Genomic DNA, 19,133 nt, shown 5'->3' with positions numbered 1-19,133 from the left:
TACGAGGGGAAAAAAAAGCATTCCATATCTTCCACTCTGACCCTCCTCTCCTCACAATGGCTGCTTATCTGCCTGGCCTCTCCCTGCCCAGCAGCAGCACCTCTTTTCAGAGGAAGCTAGTGTCAGTCAGTCCTCCATCATCCACCCACCCAGTCCAGACCAATTCCCAGCCACCCACATAGACCCTGCTTTTTTGTTGTTGTAAGGAAAGCACCGAACACCATAATAGAAGGCAATGATCTGGCTGCCTTTCCCAGAGCTGCCATGTGGCTGGGAAAACACAAGTTAATAATTAGGAACATTCTCCGGCCCCCAGAACCAAATGTCTGAATGCCTTTTTCCAAATGTTTTACTTCCTGGGTAGTTTTCATAGCCTTCTGTGGATGCTGTCATACTAGGAAGCCACGCTAATCAGTAGACAGAGATAAATGAGGACAGGGCCGGAAGTAGAATAGTCAAAACAGAGGACTGATAGAATATTCTAGAACAGGTCCCGGATCAATTCGGGGAGAAACTATAATCAGAGAGAAGTGAAGTTATTGGTAACTCACTCCACTCATGTCACTTCTTGTAAGTCGCTCGGAATAAGGCGTCTGCTAAATGAATAAAAAGTAGAAACATTTTAATAAGGAGGGGGAAAGGGAGCTAGGTTTTCCTCTGTTGTTCTGATGAGTAACAGAGGGAAGGATCTGAGAAAGAAAAGGCAGAGCACATCCTGCTGTGGTCTTCCAGAGTGACGTTACTCTCCCTGTGTGATTCAGTCCTCGTGGGCCGCTGGAGTTGTTAATAGCACATCTATGACATCAGCCAGTGAATCCCAGGCCGACTGAGAATAAATTGATTGCATTCACTTGAGCTAAGCAGGGATCACATAAGGGGTAATATGGGAGTGACTAGGATGTGGAAGAGTGAATAAAGTTCCACCACCAGCAAAAAACACAATTGAATCCCTGCTCGAGCATTTAATAAAAACAACGTTCAGTTAGCACTCAACCCAACGCAACATATAGAAATACAAGGGAGTGCACAAATTTAATGTAAAGAGCAATGCATATTCACAAATAAATCAGTTGGCATGTAGACCAAAATTCTAAACCAAATCACCGCATATCAAGAAACCATGAAACCATGTGGGTTACAAACATGTCCCACAAACAGCTATGAGGTTATTTAGTTGATTCTTCCTGTCTCTAATAAACATTTACAGTCTATATTTTCTTCCCTTTTTAACCTTTATATGACCAGGTCGGTCAGTTCTGAACTAGTTGTCAGTTGATTACATCTCTTCTGCAAAGTTATAAATACAGGGTCATATGCAAATACAATCCATTGAACTTACTTCTGCAATATTGCATTTGACATTCAAATGATCCTCCCTGAATGTACAGCAGAGCATGCCATGATTATACAAAAGCACATACATGAACTTCTGTATTGGAATGAAGGAAATACATAACATCAAGCTTTGAAAGAGCTTTGAAACAGATGCTTTGTTCTCCTTAGGGGACTCAGCAAATACTTACCAGAAATAGAATCTCTCCAATAGAGGCTCTCCAAATGGGCTCCCAGGTACCTCACCAAGCAGATTGTAATGATAGCGTACTCCCATGTGTACACATGTGAGAGGATGGCAACCTGGCCAAAGATAGCACAGATGAATAGCTGCTGAAATCCTTCAGCTTACTGCAGAAGGTCAAAATACAGGATGCAAACATCCAATCACTGTGGTTTGTCAACACAATTTAATGATGCCTATTGTATACTTCAGAGCTCATGTAGAAGCCATAATTAAAAGAGATGAAATATGCATCATCTTAACACAAGATGAGCAATTCAAGGCAACATAATTCTTCAGTTTCATAATGGATAAAAACTATTAGGTTTGGCTGCTATTACAGTTGTGCTTCATAGCCAGTTAGTGATTTACCTCACATTCCTTGATATCAAAAAGGTAAATTGTGCAACATGGAGATACGTTTATTTTTGTCAAGAAGCAACAAGGTATGTCAGTGTATAGAAACCTCATGTTCATCTTCCACAGTATTTAAATGTACAATTCTGTGAAAAGGACCTTGTTATTAAAATGCAGAATTCATATCAATTCAAGTTATCTAAGTCTCTGGCAACAGCAATGTGCAGCTATGTTGAGTAATAGACAAAAGTTATTGATTTGGATTCCCAAATGACCAATGTATGAATGAAAAGGTGGAAAGAACACTAATATACTGATCCATCAGGATTAGATGAAGGTTTCAACCTCATTTCTGAACAATCTAAGGGTCTATTGTTAGTGACACAGGGCTGGCTGGTGATTCTATGTCATTACAGGCTGCTTGTTTACGGTCAAATGGGCCATTGAAACATATCAATATGACTGAAGTGGTCGGAGCCAATACCTCTTTTCTTCTAGCCTGGTTAAACCAGACTAGTACTACACATATCAGTTTGGATTACAGGCGACTTAAATCCCACTCCATCAAATAGATCCCACTCCATCAAATAGATTGCTCTTAAACTGTAACAAAACAAACTTTTTTTTAAAAATGTCCCTCTTTTCAATCAAGGCAAAAGCAAACAAACCCCCACCTTAGAAAGTCTTCAACGTCTAACAGAAAAGTTCCCGTAACTATAAACATATTTTCCCTTCAAAGGAGAAGTCATCAACCTCTCCCATCTGCTTGTTCAACTCCAGAGTTATTGATCTCTATTAGCTTCCACCGACAGACATGCCCAGGCTTGCCAATGTTACAGGTATAGCTCCATAACCACCTCACTGTTAGGATGATAACCTGATCTTTTTAAATGAGAGAGAGAGAGAGAGAGAGAGAGAGAGAGAATTAAGGCAAGAATATGACAGGTTCTCAGCAGACACCCTCAATTTCCATCTGAAGATGATACTGTAAGACATAGCATATCCCTGAATCATCCCTTCATACCTTCAGGGGTCTATTCTGTAGTCATGAAAACAGGAAGGAGGTGGTACAGCACAGTATAGTACCTGCGACTGTGAGAAGATAGCATTGTTAATTAGGAAAATGAATTAGACGGTGCTCTGCTCATTAGTGCCTCTGCCCTTCTACTCTTCCTCTGACGTCAGAATGTTAAACACCCTAGGCACAAACAGATGGATGGCACAATTAGTCTCATGCTTTGGGGATATTTTTGGTTAGAGGAAAACATTTTCTCATTCGCACTGTTGCATAATTCTGAATGCCCTGAAATGAAAAGCTAAAGCCACGTTGCCATTAAGCATTTGGAATGGCACATTTAGCTGTCACTCTCTTCATGGGTGCCAGATGCCTTTTGATGACCACCTGCTAGTGCCCCAGTTCAGATGCTTGGACGTCTTTTAGGACTTGCAATCAAGAGAGAGATACTCCAGAGTTAGCTGGATTCCCAGTCCACATCATACAAACTATCTTCCATTTGTCTCTGTTAATCTGTGTGTACTGCATCGCCCTTGTGGCCAACCCAAATGATCTTATATGCATACATGCTTGCATCTACATTCTTACATGCACATTTTGTGTTGTGTTTTATGAGTCCAAAGCCATGGTATTATAGGGAAGGACACCTGTCAATCATGCATGGAACTCAGAATCAAATTGTCCAATGCTAATGGTGTCTCCAACACCAATGCCATTGGTAATATAGTAATGAAATACCCACATGAAATGACTGATCCTTTTCACTATTGAATTTGTTGACACTGTCATATTCATCCATTCGTATTTCGATTGCTTAATCGAATGATTCCAAAGACAGCAAACACAGACAAGCCCATTGATTCAGAAGGTCACTGTTCAGGTTGAAGAAAACAATTTGCCATGACAACAGCAGAGGACGTGGCAGTAAGCCAGAGACTGCACATCTCTCCCAGGGAATGATTGCTTAGCTCTCAGCCTGTTGTAGTTGCTGACCTGCACTGGCCTTCTAGCCAATAATTTACCCACAGTGGCTTGCTGAGAACCCAAACTAGTAAAACTCCTGTTGGTGGGTTGGCCAGTGTTCGCCTGATAACTTTCCTTAGCATGCAGAGGAGTCACAAAGCAGTGTCTGAGTCACAAAGCTTTTGCGGGAGAGTTGATCATCATACAGTAGTCTCTCCGGTGATTTTAAAAGGTAAGGTTATACTTATATTTTACTGTTGTTACTGGTTGTGGTCACAGTATTTTGTTATTTTTCGGGGTGTGGTAAAGCTAATGTTTGCAACTGGCAGCATGATTGACTCATTTGAAAAAGGGGAAGGTTGTAAGCAACATAATTGGATTGTATATAGTGTGACACATGCAACATAACTAGTTTTTTAAGGAAACATAACTTCCCCATGAAATCATAGTATATGTCAAAATGATTTCCCTTTGGTTTGTTTAAAGAGCACATTTTCTGACCTACTATTGTATGCTTCAGAGCTTGTCCTTTGAATAGTTGACCTTAATCTCACATACATAGTTTTAAAGATGTTATTTAAAGCTACTGATAAGCACAAGTGGAAATTGTAAATGAAGGTATTTTAGCCATCATGCTGATAGGAACTCTCATGGGGGTATTAGGGGTGGATGGAATTAGCAACGTGGTTAAATTTAGGACATACAGTGATGTGAACCAAAATGCTGTGGATTATGTTCATTCAGAAAGAACTGGTGAAATGCTGTTCTTTGTGTCTTATTTACATTTAATGTAAAGGAGATTTTTATTCTCCACATGCAGAAAGGGAGATGTTTACTAATATGATAGACAAGACTTAGGGCAGCACTCTGAAAATCCATAGTTCAGGACTGATTGATTCCTCTGGCAAATAACAGTGACACAAATGAATGTGATTAAATGAATGCACCGGCAAGCAACTGCATCCTTGAACAGTACAGTGCCCTCAACTTTCAGGTTTGGCTCGAAATGACGACCCAGCAGCCCCCTCTCTCCCAGGAGATTCTGGCTCAGTGTAACCAGCAGGCCATGGAACCATGGGGCTCCCGGAAGCTTCGCCAGAGCCGCCAAGGCTCCATCTCCACCCTCCGCAGCTCCCTTTCTAGGGACCAACAGCAGCAGCAGCATCCCCGGTACCCTCTTCTACTCCCAAGGGGTTTCCTCCCTATTGAGTCCTCATCCAGGAGGCCCAATATCAGCAACCCAAACTCCCCTTTCATACGCCGGGACTTGGTCGCCCTGACCAAGCGTTTTTCTTTTGGCGGTTGGCTTCAGGGCAGTCGGGCCAGTTTCTCTGGGTTGCCCCTCCATCAGCCTGTCCAGCTAGAGAACACCTATAAGACTGAACCAGAGAAGGGATGTCTTTTTAAAGCCAGTAAGGTCCAGAAGCTTGTGCAAGCCATGCTGGATAGTTATCTGGATGGGGCCAGCTATAACGCTGCCTCAGGCAGCCATCTTAGCCAGATTCTGTCAGACATGGTGAAGAGCAAAGTGAAAGAGATGAGTCCTCCGCGGTACAAGCTGGTGTGTCAGGTGGTGGTGGGGCAGAACAGGAACCAGGGTCTACGAGTGGCCAGTCGCTGTCTTTGGGACTCGCAACATGACGACTTTGCAGTTGCCATGTTCCAAAACCATTCCCTTTTCACGTTGGTCATAGTCCATGGAGTTTATTGTGAGTGAGTCATATGCACTGGCAACAACTATAGTGAACAAAAATATAAATGCAACATGTAAAGTGATGGTCCCATGATTCATGAGCTGAAACAAAAGCTCCCAGAAATGGTCCATAGGCACAAAAAGTTTATTTCTCTCAAATTTTGTGCACAAATTTGTTGATATCATTGTGAGCATTTGCCAAGTTAATCCATCCACCTGATAGGTGTGGCATATCAAGAAGCAGATTAAAAAGCATGATTGTTACTCAGGTGAACCTTGTCCTGGGGACAAAAAAAGGCCACTAAACGTTTTCTCACGTCTCAAGTTGAGGGAGAGCGCAATTGGCATGCTGACTACAGGAATGTCCACCAGAACTGTTGCCAGAGAATTTGATGTTTATTTCACAAGCCTCCAGAAACATTTTAAAGTAACTGTCAGAAATTGTCTCAGGAAAGCTCATCTACGTGTTCGGCGTAGTAACCGACTACAGTGGGCAAATGCTGACCTTCGATGGCCACTAGCACGCTGGGGAAGGGTGCTCTTCACCAATGAATCCTGGTTTCAACTGTACCGGGCAAATGGCAGTGTGTATGGCTTCCTGTGAGCGAGCAGTTTGCAGATGTCAACATTGTGAACAGAGTGTACCATGGTGGCGGTGGGGTTATGTTATGGGCAGGCATAAGCTACGGACAACGAACAAAATTGCATTTTATCAATTGCAATTTGAATGCACAGAGATACCATGACAAGATCGAGGCCCATTGTCGTGCCATTCATCTGCCATCACTTCATGATTCAGCATGATAATGCACTGTTCCATGTCGCAAGGATATATTCAAAATTCCTGGAAGCTGAAAATGTCTATTCTTCCACAGCCTCCATAATCACCAAACATGTCAACAATTGAGCATGTTTGGGACGCTCTGGATTGACGTGTATGTGTTCCAGGTCCCGCCAATATCCAGCAACCTTGCACAGCCATTGAAAAGGAACAGGACACCATTCCACAGGCCACAAACAGCCTGATCCACTCTATGCGAATTAGATGTGTCATGCGGCATGAGGCAAATGGTCACACCAGAAACTGACTGGTTCTCTGATTTGCACCCCTACTTTTATGTTTTTTATTTTAAAGGTACAATTGAAGTCAGAAGTTTACATACACCTTAGTAAATACATTTGAACTCAGTTTTTCACAATTCCTGACATTTAATCCAAGTAAGAATTCCCTGTCTTAGATCAGTTAGGATCACTACTTTATTTTAAGAATGTGAAATGTCAGAATAATAATAAAGAGAATGATTAATTTCAGCTTTTATTTCTTTCATCACATTCCTAGTGGGTCAGAAGTTTACATACACTCAATTAGTATTTGGTAGCATTGCCTTTAGATTGTTTAACTTGGGGTCAAATGTTTCGGGTAGCCTTCCACAAGTTTCACACAATAAATTTGGTGAATTTTGCCCCATTCCTCCTGACAGAGTTGGTGCAACTGAGTCAGGTTTGTAGGCCTCCTTGCTCGCATACGCTTTTTCAGTTATGCCCACAAAATTTCAATAAGATTGAGGTCAGGGCTTTGTGATGGCCACTCTAATACCTTGACTTTGTTGTCCTTAAGCCATTTTGCCATTTGCGACCAAGCCTTAACTTCCTGACTGATGTCTTGAGATGTTGCTTCAATATATTCACATAATTTCCCCTCATGATGCCTACTATTTTGTGAAGTATACCAGTCCCTCCTGCAGCAAAGCACCCCCACAACATGTTGCTGCCACCCCCGTGCTTCAGGGTTGGGATGGTGTTCTCCGGGTTGCAAGCCTCATTTTTCCTTCAAACATAACGATGGTCAATATGGCCAAACAGTTCTATTTTTGTTTCATCAGATCAGAGGACATTTCTCCAAAAGGTACGATCTTTGTCCCGATGTGCAATTGCAAACCATTGTCTGGCTTTTTTATGTCAGTTTTGGAGCAGCGACTTCTTCCTTGCTGAGCAGCCTTTCAGGTAATGTCGATATTGGACTCGTTTTTACTGTGGATATAGATACTTTTGTACCTGTTTCCTCCAGCATTTTCACAAGGTCCTTTGCTGTTGTTCTGGGATTTATTTGCACTTTTCTTCACATCAAAATACATTCTCTAGGAGACAGAAAACATATTCCTGAGTGGTATGAATGGCTGCGTGTTCCCATGGTGTTTATACTTGCATACTATTGTTTGTACAGATGAACGTGGTACCTTCGGGCATTTGGAATTTTCTCCCAAGGATGAATCAGACTTGGAGGTCAACATTTATTTTTTTCCCCCCTGAGGTCTTAGCAGATTTCGTTTGATTCTCCCATGTCAAGCATAAAGGCACTGAGTTTGAAGGTAGGCCTTAAAATACATTCACAGGTACACCTCCAATTGACTCTAATATGAATTAGCCTTTCAGAAGCTTAAGCCACGACAATTTTCTGGAATTTTCCAAGCTTTTTAAAGGCAGTCAATTTAGTGTATGTAAATGTATGACCCACTAATTGTGATAGATTATTTCACTGTCTAAACAATTGAAAAATTCCTTGCGTCATGCAAAGTAAATGTCCTAACAGACTTGCCAAAACTACAGTTCAAGAAAATTGTGGAGGGGTTGAAAAACCAGTTAATGACTCCGACCTAGGTGTATGCAAACTGCTGACTTCAACTGTGACCAGATACCCATCTGTATTTCCAGTCTTGTGCAAGCTGTAGATTAGGGCCTAACAAAATTCACAAGACAGATTCTCTGAACTCAGTAAAATCTTTGAAATTGTTACCTTTATATTTTTGTTCAGTGTAGAGCCAAATTTCTGCTTATAATTAGGTAGTCCACCTGGATGAACACTGATAAAGTCCTAGTTCCTAGGGACAGAATATGTCAACTCTGGTGTATGGCAAAGACAAGTTTGAGAATTAATTTTGTATTTCAACACCATTGCCAAATGTGCTTACGAATGTTAAGCTAATGGGACAAAAAGCTTCAACTGTATTTTGATGGATCGGGCAATTGTCAAAGAATTCAAAATGATCAATGTGATTACCATAAACTTTATTTTCCTCCATTCGCCCAAATACAGTACATGATCATATCACATGTCAAGACCATAGAATTACACAATAAATAAAATAAATAGACAACATTTGTCAAAAAAATAAAGGTTCTTCTGAAAAAGCAGATGCTTTCACAATGTTGTATTTTTGAAAAGACATTACCCGGAAGTTGTATAATACTTGCACTCATGGGTCACAGTTTAAGGATACAACTCTTGGCAGACACGGCCAGCAAGGTAAACCAAAGAGGGATGAGTACAGTATGACGAAACGGAATTTTACATATTGATACAGGTTTATCATACCATTTTACCAAACGCTTATACCAGGTACTGAGACTAGTGCTTCATTTTAATTGAACCAATTCCATGTAAAAAAGTATTTGCCGCCATTGCCCATTTCCCATGACACCACAACCTGACATTCAAAAGGGCTGTTATTGCACAATACAGAATTCTCAAAAAGGCACTTTATCCCTTTTGCCAAACAGCAATGCAATTTAGCTAAGCCAATTTCAACTGGAGTGCACACATTCACTCCTGAACACAGAAAAAAAAGACTATATTAGGGCGATTCCACGGCAACATAAGACAAAACATATTTTTGATCTCATATTGTTCTGGCACTTCTCAGAGACCTCATTGGGCAAAAGGATGTTTTACATTTACAACTTCAGAAAATCCTGATGAAAGTGGCCATTTGTAGACCTATACACATGCCTCCTGCAAGATCTTATGATCCGGACATGATAGACATCTTGGTGTCGTTACTCCTTATTGTGCGCTAACACTTCAACATTTTGAAACACTTCCACATAAAAAATATTAGTATGAATCTCTCAAAGCACTGTTTTTGTTAATTTTAATACCACGTTTGGAACAAAACACACCACATACAAGTCTATCAAAATTTCACTGTGTGGTCTAGTAATTCTGAAGATATCAATTTTATGAGCACCACCTAAACAGTGAATGGTGATTTGTTGAATGTGCAATCCTAAAAAGGAGGGCTGTGGTTGGTATAATGACCCATGTAATTTCCTTAAAAGTACAAGAGCCCACTGGAAGTGTGATTTGTTTGAAGAGTATTTGGTTCCAAACAATGTCTAAAAATAAGCTAAATCAAAACAGGTACTTTGAGATAATGCTAAATGTCTCAAACATGAAGTGATATTTTTTTTCCAGAATCGAGATATTCCATATTTTAGAGCAAACTAAGGAGAATGAAACAAAGACATTGTCTATATCATGTAGAGTTCACAGATCATAGGGTCTTACAAGAGGCATGTATAGGTCTAAAAAAAGCAACTAATTTGTGAAACTTTTCATAGACGTAAAAACATGGTCAAATTTACTTCTGCCCAATAACGTATATGTAAGAATTACCAGAACATGCCAAAAATATTTTTGGGCAATGCTGGCATGAGTTGCACATGAACCAGTTAAGGTTAAAATAATTACCTTTTGGTATCTATAGCTAAAAACTGAACATAAATTCAGCAACTTGTGGTAAAATTACTGCCAATCCAAAGAAATATAATAAGAGATTGTGCAAATAGTGTCACTCACTGCCCTCCTTATGCCATTGTGTACCAATTAGTGAAGTTCAATTATCATAAAAGGCAAGTGAAGTCAAAGCATGAAAAGCAGAAGAGCCCCTTTTCACACAGCTTTTCAACCACAATGGGGCTGGTCACTAGGCAGCTTGTGATCCCAGGCTGCCATTTTCAGAATCAAGTCTGAGCATCTACTCAGAGAACAGGGTCAGGTTGTTTGTGCGCATGAAGTGAGTCAAGCCAGTAGTGTGTTACTGTTGTCAGGCTGCATCCAAAAAGAATAACTGAAAAAGATAGATGTGCACCATAGTCCAAAGAGGCCAGACACTAGCCGAAGATAGGAGACTCCCTGAATTAAGAGCCTCCTGGTTATTTACTCCCAGTGGAAGTAGAAAGCAGCGGGTTGATTGGCTGAGGCTTGTGGATAGAGCCAGGCGTTATGGCACTGGGGTGAAGTTTTCCCTAGGTCATCCAGGATCAGCTTCCCCTCCCCAATTCTAACCTTCACCATGGGGGAATTCAAATCTGACCCTAGATCAGCATTTACGGGAAACTTCACCATACTCTGGAGCTGTGAGGAAGGAGTCCATTATGAATCCGCGTGGTGTTCGAGTAGCTGGACCACGTAACGCATGCGGTGCCGCAGCTCGGCAGAACAGCCCATCTCTGACAGCATGCTCAGGAGGTAGGTGTAGGACACCCGCTCTCGGCTGATGTAGGTCAGTAGGTAAGAGCCAGAAGACTTGCACAGGATGATCTTGGTGTGGTCAGTGTAGAAATTCACCTGTGAGAAAAGGATGGTAAACACACAATAAGACAAAGGGAATTTTGTACAATATAATTACAGTGAGTGGTGTATAACAGAGTGCTGCAGTTAAATTGTGCTATGCAAAGCACAGAAGTGTTGCAGTCAGTCTTACCTGCAGAGTACCGTTGTTGAAGAGCATCACCAGAGCATGGTCGGTCTTCACCCACTGTAGAAGGAGAGGTGGCTGGGAGGGAGGCTGTTCTTCACAGTGGAGGTCTCCACCCTGGAAAAGAGAAATTACATTAAAATCTCACTTAGATAAGCAAACTGCAAGCTGATTACTGATACTCTGATGAGATAAAATGACTGTCCGAGTTTCAAATGGTAACCAACTCACCATGCAATGCACTACTCTTGACCAGGGCTCATAGGTCTTTGGTCAAAAGTAGAGTACTAATGAAACAGGGTACCATTTGGGAGGAAACCTATAACTTCCTTCTCCAATGCCTTACCTCCATGAGGTTCTGTTCCATGTAGTTGGCCATAAGCTCCACAATCTGCTTCTGGCTGCAGAGCTGCTCTGGTAAAGCACTGGCCTGGAAGGTGAAGTGTTTGTTGTTGGTCATGCAGTAGTGCACAGTCCTATGGAGAAGACAATGGAGATACATTAGACAAGGGTTTGAAACAATCAAAAGGCTACAAAATGAGCACAAGTAGGGTTTGTTCAAAGCATTAAAATAAGGATAATAACTGCTTGAATATTACTCAATTAGTTGAAGGGCTCTTACTTGCGCTGATCACACAGACTCAAGTGTGTCCCCTCGTTGAAGAGCACACCAATGTCTTGATTTGAGAGCTGGTAGCCAAAGCCATATTTATTGGAATAATCAACCCATTTTGTGACCCAGATAAATGATTTGGGTCTGGAGAGACAAGGTGGATTTCTTGTAGCTGGAGAGGAAAATACTTATTAAGAAAAGGCTAGTTACGAGAATTTCAGTATAACCATTTAAACATACTGTATACTAGCTTGCAGAGGGGCTGAAAGCTCACCTGCAGGCATGGCAGACAAACAGCTGTTGAGGACCTTCATGGCTGACTCCGCTATAGCAGCAGGGGTAATGCCATCTTCACATGCTGGAGAGAAATGAGGGTGAGGTTTAATTTACCACCACCAACAGTCTGACTCAACCACTTATCAGGTCCATGAGCTAAGATATGAAACGATCAATGCATTCAAGCCACTTCAAAAGCGATCAATTTGGATACACCAAAAAAGACAAGTGAAAGGCTGTTTCACAGTTATTGAACAGTATAGGTATGGAAACAATAATCTATATTTAAAGCATTGATCATGTTCAGTAAAACTGCTGATTGGTGTTAAATCAAACAGCCAGAGTAGCGACTTACGTTCTGTGCTGCTGGCCACCGTGCCTTTAAAGGAGCCTGATGCTGCGGACTTCCTGGACTCTTCCTCAGCTGGAGTATCCAGCGGACCAGAGCTGACTTGCTGGCCTTTTGTGGGAGTGGGAGGCTGAAACAGGAAACATCTTTCATGAGCATCAGAAAACAAACAAAGACTGGTTTTCCTTCCTTACAAGAGTTTTAAATCTGACCCAAAAAGCAAAGAATGGCACATGAATCAAATGCAGTTGTACTGAATCAGAGCACCGCTAGGGAAACAGATGTCAGGGGGCTGTGAGAACAAGGATTAGCAGTGTAATATACTGCTGCACATTCATTCTATTCCACAGGCCTGTTTATTTTATTTTATTTTAAATGTGTTCAATCAAGCCATCATCCAGTCTCGCCATATGTCTTCTGGCTAAAATGGTATTCTGCTAAGTACAGTAGAAAACTATTCTGAGCGATTTACTACTATAGCAACCCCATAACAGTCCCTTGCTGAGCTCGGTCCTCAGCTAATGCATCTCAGCTAACAAGAGGAAGTGCAAAATGGCTGCATACTTAAAGTAATTAAACATGTCTAGCCTATGCTATAAACTATCTAGCCTATACTACAGAAAAACATTTGCGGTACCATGTGTTGTCATGTGCAAAGTACATACCTCATTGGCTCCAACTGTTTTATAGCTTATCTGGCGACTAATGGAGCATTTGACGATGCCAGACACAAGCTTGGAGATGCTCTCCCGCTCTTCACAATGGCTGTTATCCACTATAAAACAAACATGTTCAATTAAACTCTGATTCTAAGATTAATCCTGGGGTTAAGCTGCAGCCTTTTGAAGGTCAGTCATGACTTGCCACAATGCTTACCTTTGGATTTTCTCTTTCCAAAAAGACTCTTGGCCATCTTGGTGAAAAACTTCTTGGCAGGGCTGGGCAGGTTGAGCTCTGGCACTGTCACACAGCTGCTGGGAGGAAGCTTGTCTGGGGTGAAAGCCTATAAGAGGGAGAGAAGAGGTTTAGGACAGGGAAAATGCAAGGTCGGCACTTCAAAATCAAACACTTAGCACAATGAATACTGACATCCTGTCGAGATCTCTTCAGTCAGTGGCCATGTGCTATTATTCAGTGTTGGTATTTAGAAAGTACACTTTATAGCCAAGGCTGAGGCCTCTAATTGTACCCAAATGTCATCCCAAGATCAAGAAGCATAAACCAATTAGAAAGTCACTCAAAACACAAATCAAGGCTGATTAGACTAAAAATGTAATCCAATACGTAAAAAAGCTATAGGAATTGCTGCTATAAGTTCTAGCCTAATTCCAGGGCATAGGTGACATACTTTTGTGAAGAATTGGTGGTTGAGGATTTGGTCCAGTGTGAGGCGGTCGCTGGGGTTCTTCTGCAGAATGCCAGAGATGAGTTTCTGAGCAGCAGGAGACAGGGTTGAGGGCAGGTTGTATTTCACTTCCTTTATACACTTGTACGTCTCTTTCAGATCAAGGGTTTCAAAGGGAGGGTTCCCGCACATCAGCGTGTACCTGGTTAAAGACAAGACTAATCCGTAAGTCTCCCAAATGCCAATTGAGTTCAACTGTTGAAATATGCTTAATTTGAGTAAGGTTATACAAGCCTAAACTAGCTTAGTAATGGCCTACCTCATAACTATAAAACAACTTTTTGCATATGTGAAATTCTGTACATGCTTTAAACGTTCAAGCGCCAAGTATGAGCTGTAGATCACAGTCAACAGCAAGTATGCGCCAAGTCAAATACAACGTAGCTCAGACACCACAAAACCACCATTTTAAGTATACTTACATTACACAACCTAGTGACCAGATGTCAGACTCTGTTCCATGGCCCTGCCTGTTCAATACCTCAGGTGCAAGGTAGTTAGGTGTTCCACATATAGTTCTGAGGAGAAACAGGTTTGCGTTAGAGGTGTTCACCTCAGATTGCTGGAATATTATTTTTTCCTTCCCAGCCAAAGGAGATATTCCATCAGTTGACTTACTTCTTCCTCTGCTCAACTGGTTCCAACTTTGCTGCCAGGCCGAAGTCCCCTAACCGCAACTCCATGTTCTCATTCACAAAGAAATTCCCTGCAAGAGCAACATTTGTCAAATTCCTTTCCCCCCCTAGGCCTCCCACGAGGAATAGGCACACACCTGAAATGGCTTGACATAAAACTACAACCAAATAGGAAATTCTAAAAATACCATTGACATTTTCTAAATGGCTGAACTGAATGAGACATGGTGGTAAAATAATATGATGTTTGACAAATCACTCTACATACCTAATTTGAGATCCCTGTGAAGGATGCCCCTATTGTGAAGGTACTTCAGCCCAGAAATGATCTGCCGGAGGTAGTACCGCACTTCTGGGTCTGTCAGTGTGTGTCTTGCTTTCCAAATGTGTGCCAGGGACTGCGAAGACAAGGTGAGAATTCTGTCAGTACCCAGCAAGCACCCTTCAGAATGCCTGCACACGCTGTACCATAACAGAAAGCAGCAGCACAGCTCACCTTTCTACTGCAGAGTTCAAGGAAAATATAGATGTTGTCTTGGTCTTCAAAATGATGGGAGAACTTGACCACATGCTTGTGATGAAGGGTTTTGTGAAGCTCGATTTCATTTGTTATCTGACAGAAAAATTATGAAACTGTTAACCAGAATATAAATAGGAAGAGAGACCACTTTGGAAAACAGTTCATCTGTAGATCTACATTCAAATGTTTCCTTACCTTCTCTCTCTGATGAGGTTTTGACACCCTGCTCTGTGGTATCACCTTTACAGCATACATTTTCTTGTTAGAAAGGTCTGTCATTTCATAGCATCGTGCAAAGCCACCCTTAGAAGAAACACAACAAATCAGCATCAGACAATTTTCTAGCCATAAAATAACATTAATTGGGTTTTCACAATGTTGGTTTGGCTGCCATTCAACACTAGGCTGCTTGTTTGTATTCTATATCCAATGACGTATGTTCCAACCATATACCTCGTACAGAATTGTGACGCTTTCCTTTCATCAAATACATTCGATATTTATTAGTACCTGTGTTAAACACATTTAATTTAAAATTAAATGAAATTATTATATTTAGGGTAACGCCACATAATCATTAACAATGATTTCTTTCTCACATGCAGCAGCAAAGACTGAGGCAACGATGTTTAGACAGTGACACCGCGCTTGTGTTGATACAGTTAGAATATATACACTTAGAATGTATACATTCTATCAACAAATGACTGACCAGTGACAAGTAGGGCGTTAGAATACATTATTGCACTGGCAAAATAATGTAGTCTAGACTCATGACGGGTGGTATTTGAACAGTGGCTGGTTAAGATTAGCCAATGTGCCAATTTCCACCACCTCAGTCACAAGAGATAATACATAAACATCGATATTTGGGATAGTAGACTAGATTAATGCACATCTCCCTAGACTCGTCGTGAGAGAAACTAGGATAAAGTTAGTCATATCCAACACCGCACGAGGTTATTATCCCGCAACATTCACCTGTGACTAACGTGTAACTTTGTAGAACATGCGACCTAACCGTGAACAAATCATGTCAATGAATGAAAACTGACAACGTAACACTGACGCGGCAATCTCCAATTTCTTTAGACTACTACCATCCGACCACATCGTCACCAGAATTGTGTACAAACAACTGAATTCGGTGAGATACATAATCCATAGAGCAAATTGATATACCTTTCCCAGAAGCTTTCCTTTGCTGTAAGACTTCCCTGTCTTGGAATCTGTCACCACCTGGGCGAGTTCTGGTTTGATTTGTTCTGATTTAGTCCTGTTCGGTTTAGTAGGAGGAATAACTTCACGTTCTGGACAAGGTTTGAATAGATTCGGATTCATCGTGAGACATGAACTACCCTGAGAGGTGGCGAAACATGGGGTATCCATTCATCCAAAATAAATATTTTCCAACAATCCTCTGATTCAACGATTGATCCTTTCAGCGGAGTCGTGTCCTCAAACCCAATTCGTATCCATCTGACATGACCGCGCAGAAAATTCCTCAACTATATAAACTATCCCTGACGTCATGGAGGGCGGGTGAATAGGTGGTGCATTACTGAAATGAACCAATCCTATTTGCTCGAAATACTTCTCAATCAAAGATGATTTAAATTATTCGTGTGCTTAAATGTGCTTTTCATATGTGCGTGAAATACTGAATGAACGAATGAACAATGCACCCAGTCACGTGACTGCATTGATTCAACTGCTGTTGAATGAGGGGATTTTGTTTTAGGCATGGAGGTTTTGAACCACTCTTAAATTTTTTTAAATATATTTTAAAAATGGTATTATCAGAGAAACACATAACTCTATCAAAGCACATTACACTTATGCTCTATCAACATGATATTCTATATACCAAGATGAAATAAATATGTATTCATTTATTCTCTTATTAGTAGGATTTTGTCTTAGAAATAGAAATATGTAACCTGTATTTTGGAAATTAAATTACTGTAATAGATGTTTCTTTAAAAAACTGAAGACAACAATCAATCCACAGCATTTTATCATATTGACTTCAGTGCCATTATCACGAGGCTGAACATGAGGCTGCCAACTCATTTCACGTCTGACAGTGAAAGGAAGTGGTTCGAGATGCCATCTGGTGGAGTAAACATTGAATGGTTTCAGCATGAACTACACGTGAAAATTGTATCCATCTGACATGCGCAGCTGCGGTTTCCTTCATATAAAGCCATTTTCTTTCATAGGGACAGGGATTAGGGAATCATCTCACCAGTGCCTGTTCAACAATTAGCCATTGGCTATTGGCAAATAATCCGTGGCTGGGTGACTACAGTATTTGGAAACACCTAGGATAATCCTTTCTCAGTTTGACATGTTGAGCAGCTGTGTTCAAAACAGAATGTTTGGCAGCTAGAAAGCTGATCCCTTGTTTTAGGGATAAAATACATTTTTATTCGTAAAATGTTGCTCTTTTTAATAAAGATCCAGCTAATCATTGGCCCCTCAGTAAACTCCCCTGTAATTTGAACAACAGCAATCCCCTGTTCATGTAAATGTCTCTGGGGTTTGCATCTTGATCACTTAGCTTGCATTTCAGAACCAGAACATGGAAGGCTACTAGAAACAATTCTTAAATTATATATTTTTATATAATAATAATTATATATAATTTTAAAAGGCTAATTGATCATTAGAAAACCCATTTTGCAATTATGTTAGCACAGCTGAAAACTGTTCTGATTAAAAAAGCAATAAAACTGGCCTTCTTTAGACTATTTGAGAATCTGGAGCATCAGCATTTGTGGATTCAATTACAGGCTGAAAATGGCCAGAAACAAAGACCTTTCTTCTGAAACTCGTCAGTCTTTTCTTGTTCTGAGAAATGAAGGCTATTACATGCAAGAAATTGCCAAGCAACTGAAGACCTGGTACAATGCTCTGTACTACTGCCTCCACAGAACAGCGCAAACTGACTTTAAGCAGAATAGAAAGGGGAGTGGGAGGTCCCGGTGCACAACTGAGCAAGAGGACAAGTACATTAGAGTGTCTAGTTTGAGAAAACGATGCCTCACAAGTCCTCAACTGGCAGCTTCACTAAATAGTACCCGCAAAACACCAGTCTCAACGTCAACAGTGAAGAGGCGACTCCGGGATGCTTGCCTTCTAGGCAGAGTTCCTCTGCCCAGTGTCTGTGTTCTTTTGCCCATCTTAATCATTTATTTTCATTGGCCAGTCTGAGATACGTCTTTTTCTTTGCAACTCTGCCTAGAAGACATGCATCCTACATTTATATTAGTGTTTGCTAGCTGAGCTGCTAGCAAAGTAATGTATCCTTTTAGATATTACAAAAGCAGTACCATAATATATATTTTTTTTACTGTGTATGCTTTTGAGGCAGAAGTTGGGTCTGCCTCCCCTTTTGCCTGCTGCTCCTTATGATGTTGCTTCACTGAAATCTTCTTCTGTTCCAGTTAAAGGAAATCTGAAACACGCTCTTTATCAGACTTCTCCAGACAACTGGTGACTTCCAGCAAGTCAGCTATCTTTAGCTTGCTAATGAACGATAACATCACAGATAACACATTTCATTGGTAGAATTCGTAATATCTGCCCACAAGGCCTGAAAACTGTCCGGCCAAAAATTTGCCCAGTAAGAGAGAAGTTGCCACATTTATCCAATAAACCCTTTTTCCATAACGTTATCGAGCGTATTAAGAATTCATATCAACGTAATTGTTAATGACGTAGTCTAAGAAACAAAATTCAGTTTTCCATTAAAATAATAATTATTACAAGTTTAAGAATATGTTGCAAGAGAAAATAGTCAGTATGTCATCCAGGATCAGAGTGGTGGATGTGTTGTTACCTACGCTTACCACCTGGGGACGGCCCGTCAAGAAGTCCAGGATCCAGTTGCAGAGGGAGGTGTTTAGTCCCAGGGTCCTTAGCTTAGTGATGAATTTTGAGGGCAATATGGTGTTGAACACTGAGCTGTAGTCAATGAATAGCATTCTCACATAGGTGTTCCTTTTGTCCAGGTGGGACAGGGAATTGTGGAGTGCAATAGAAATTGCAGCATCTGTGGATCTGTTGGAAGAAACCTAGAGAGGAACCCGGCTCTGAGGGGTGGCCAGTTCACTGTGATTATTATTTGACCCTGCTGGTCATCCCTAGAAAGGCAGGAATCTAGGAAGAAACCTAGAGAGGATCCAGGCTCTGAGGGGTGGTTACCACTAT

General features: G+C 41.0%; 2 protein-coding genes across 2 annotated transcripts; one reads left to right on the top strand and one right to left on the bottom strand.

Moving 5' to 3' along the window:
• Positions 1-3,984: 3,984 nt before the first annotated feature.
• Positions 3,985-6,891, top strand: dynlt4 (dynein light chain Tctex-type 4). Its single transcript, XM_020467582.2, has 2 exons — positions 3,985-4,122; positions 4,885-6,891. Exon 2 carries the CDS (start codon positions 4,897-4,899, stop codon positions 5,605-5,607), a length of 711 nt encoding a protein of 236 aa, XP_020323171.1. The 5' UTR covers positions 3,985-4,122; positions 4,885-4,896; the 3' UTR covers positions 5,608-6,891.
• A 1,737-nt stretch (positions 6,892-8,628) lies between these two features.
• LOC109874846 (serine/threonine-protein kinase PLK3-like) lies at positions 8,629-16,416 on the bottom strand. Its single transcript, XM_020466874.2, has 15 exons — positions 16,101-16,416; positions 15,114-15,221; positions 14,895-15,011; positions 14,667-14,796; positions 14,382-14,469; positions 14,186-14,281; positions 13,707-13,905; positions 13,235-13,361; positions 13,024-13,133; positions 12,365-12,488; positions 12,008-12,091; positions 11,743-11,905; positions 11,467-11,596; positions 11,127-11,237; positions 8,629-10,990 (listed from the first exon to the last, which is right to left on the bottom strand). Exons 1-15 carry the CDS (start codon positions 16,305-16,307, stop codon positions 10,796-10,798), a joined length of 1,989 nt encoding a protein of 662 aa, XP_020322463.1. The 5' UTR covers positions 16,308-16,416; the 3' UTR covers positions 8,629-10,795.
• Between the last annotated feature and the right edge of the window lie 2,717 nt (positions 16,417-19,133).

Source organism: Oncorhynchus kisutch, linkage group LG30 (genome assembly GCF_002021735.2).
Source record: "Oncorhynchus kisutch isolate 150728-3 linkage group LG30, Okis_V2, whole genome shotgun sequence".
Classification (NCBI taxonomy): Eukaryota; Metazoa; Chordata; class Actinopteri; order Salmoniformes; family Salmonidae; genus Oncorhynchus; species Oncorhynchus kisutch.
Note: the sequence above shows the minus strand (reverse complement) of the source record. Positions and strands in the feature narration are given on the sequence as shown.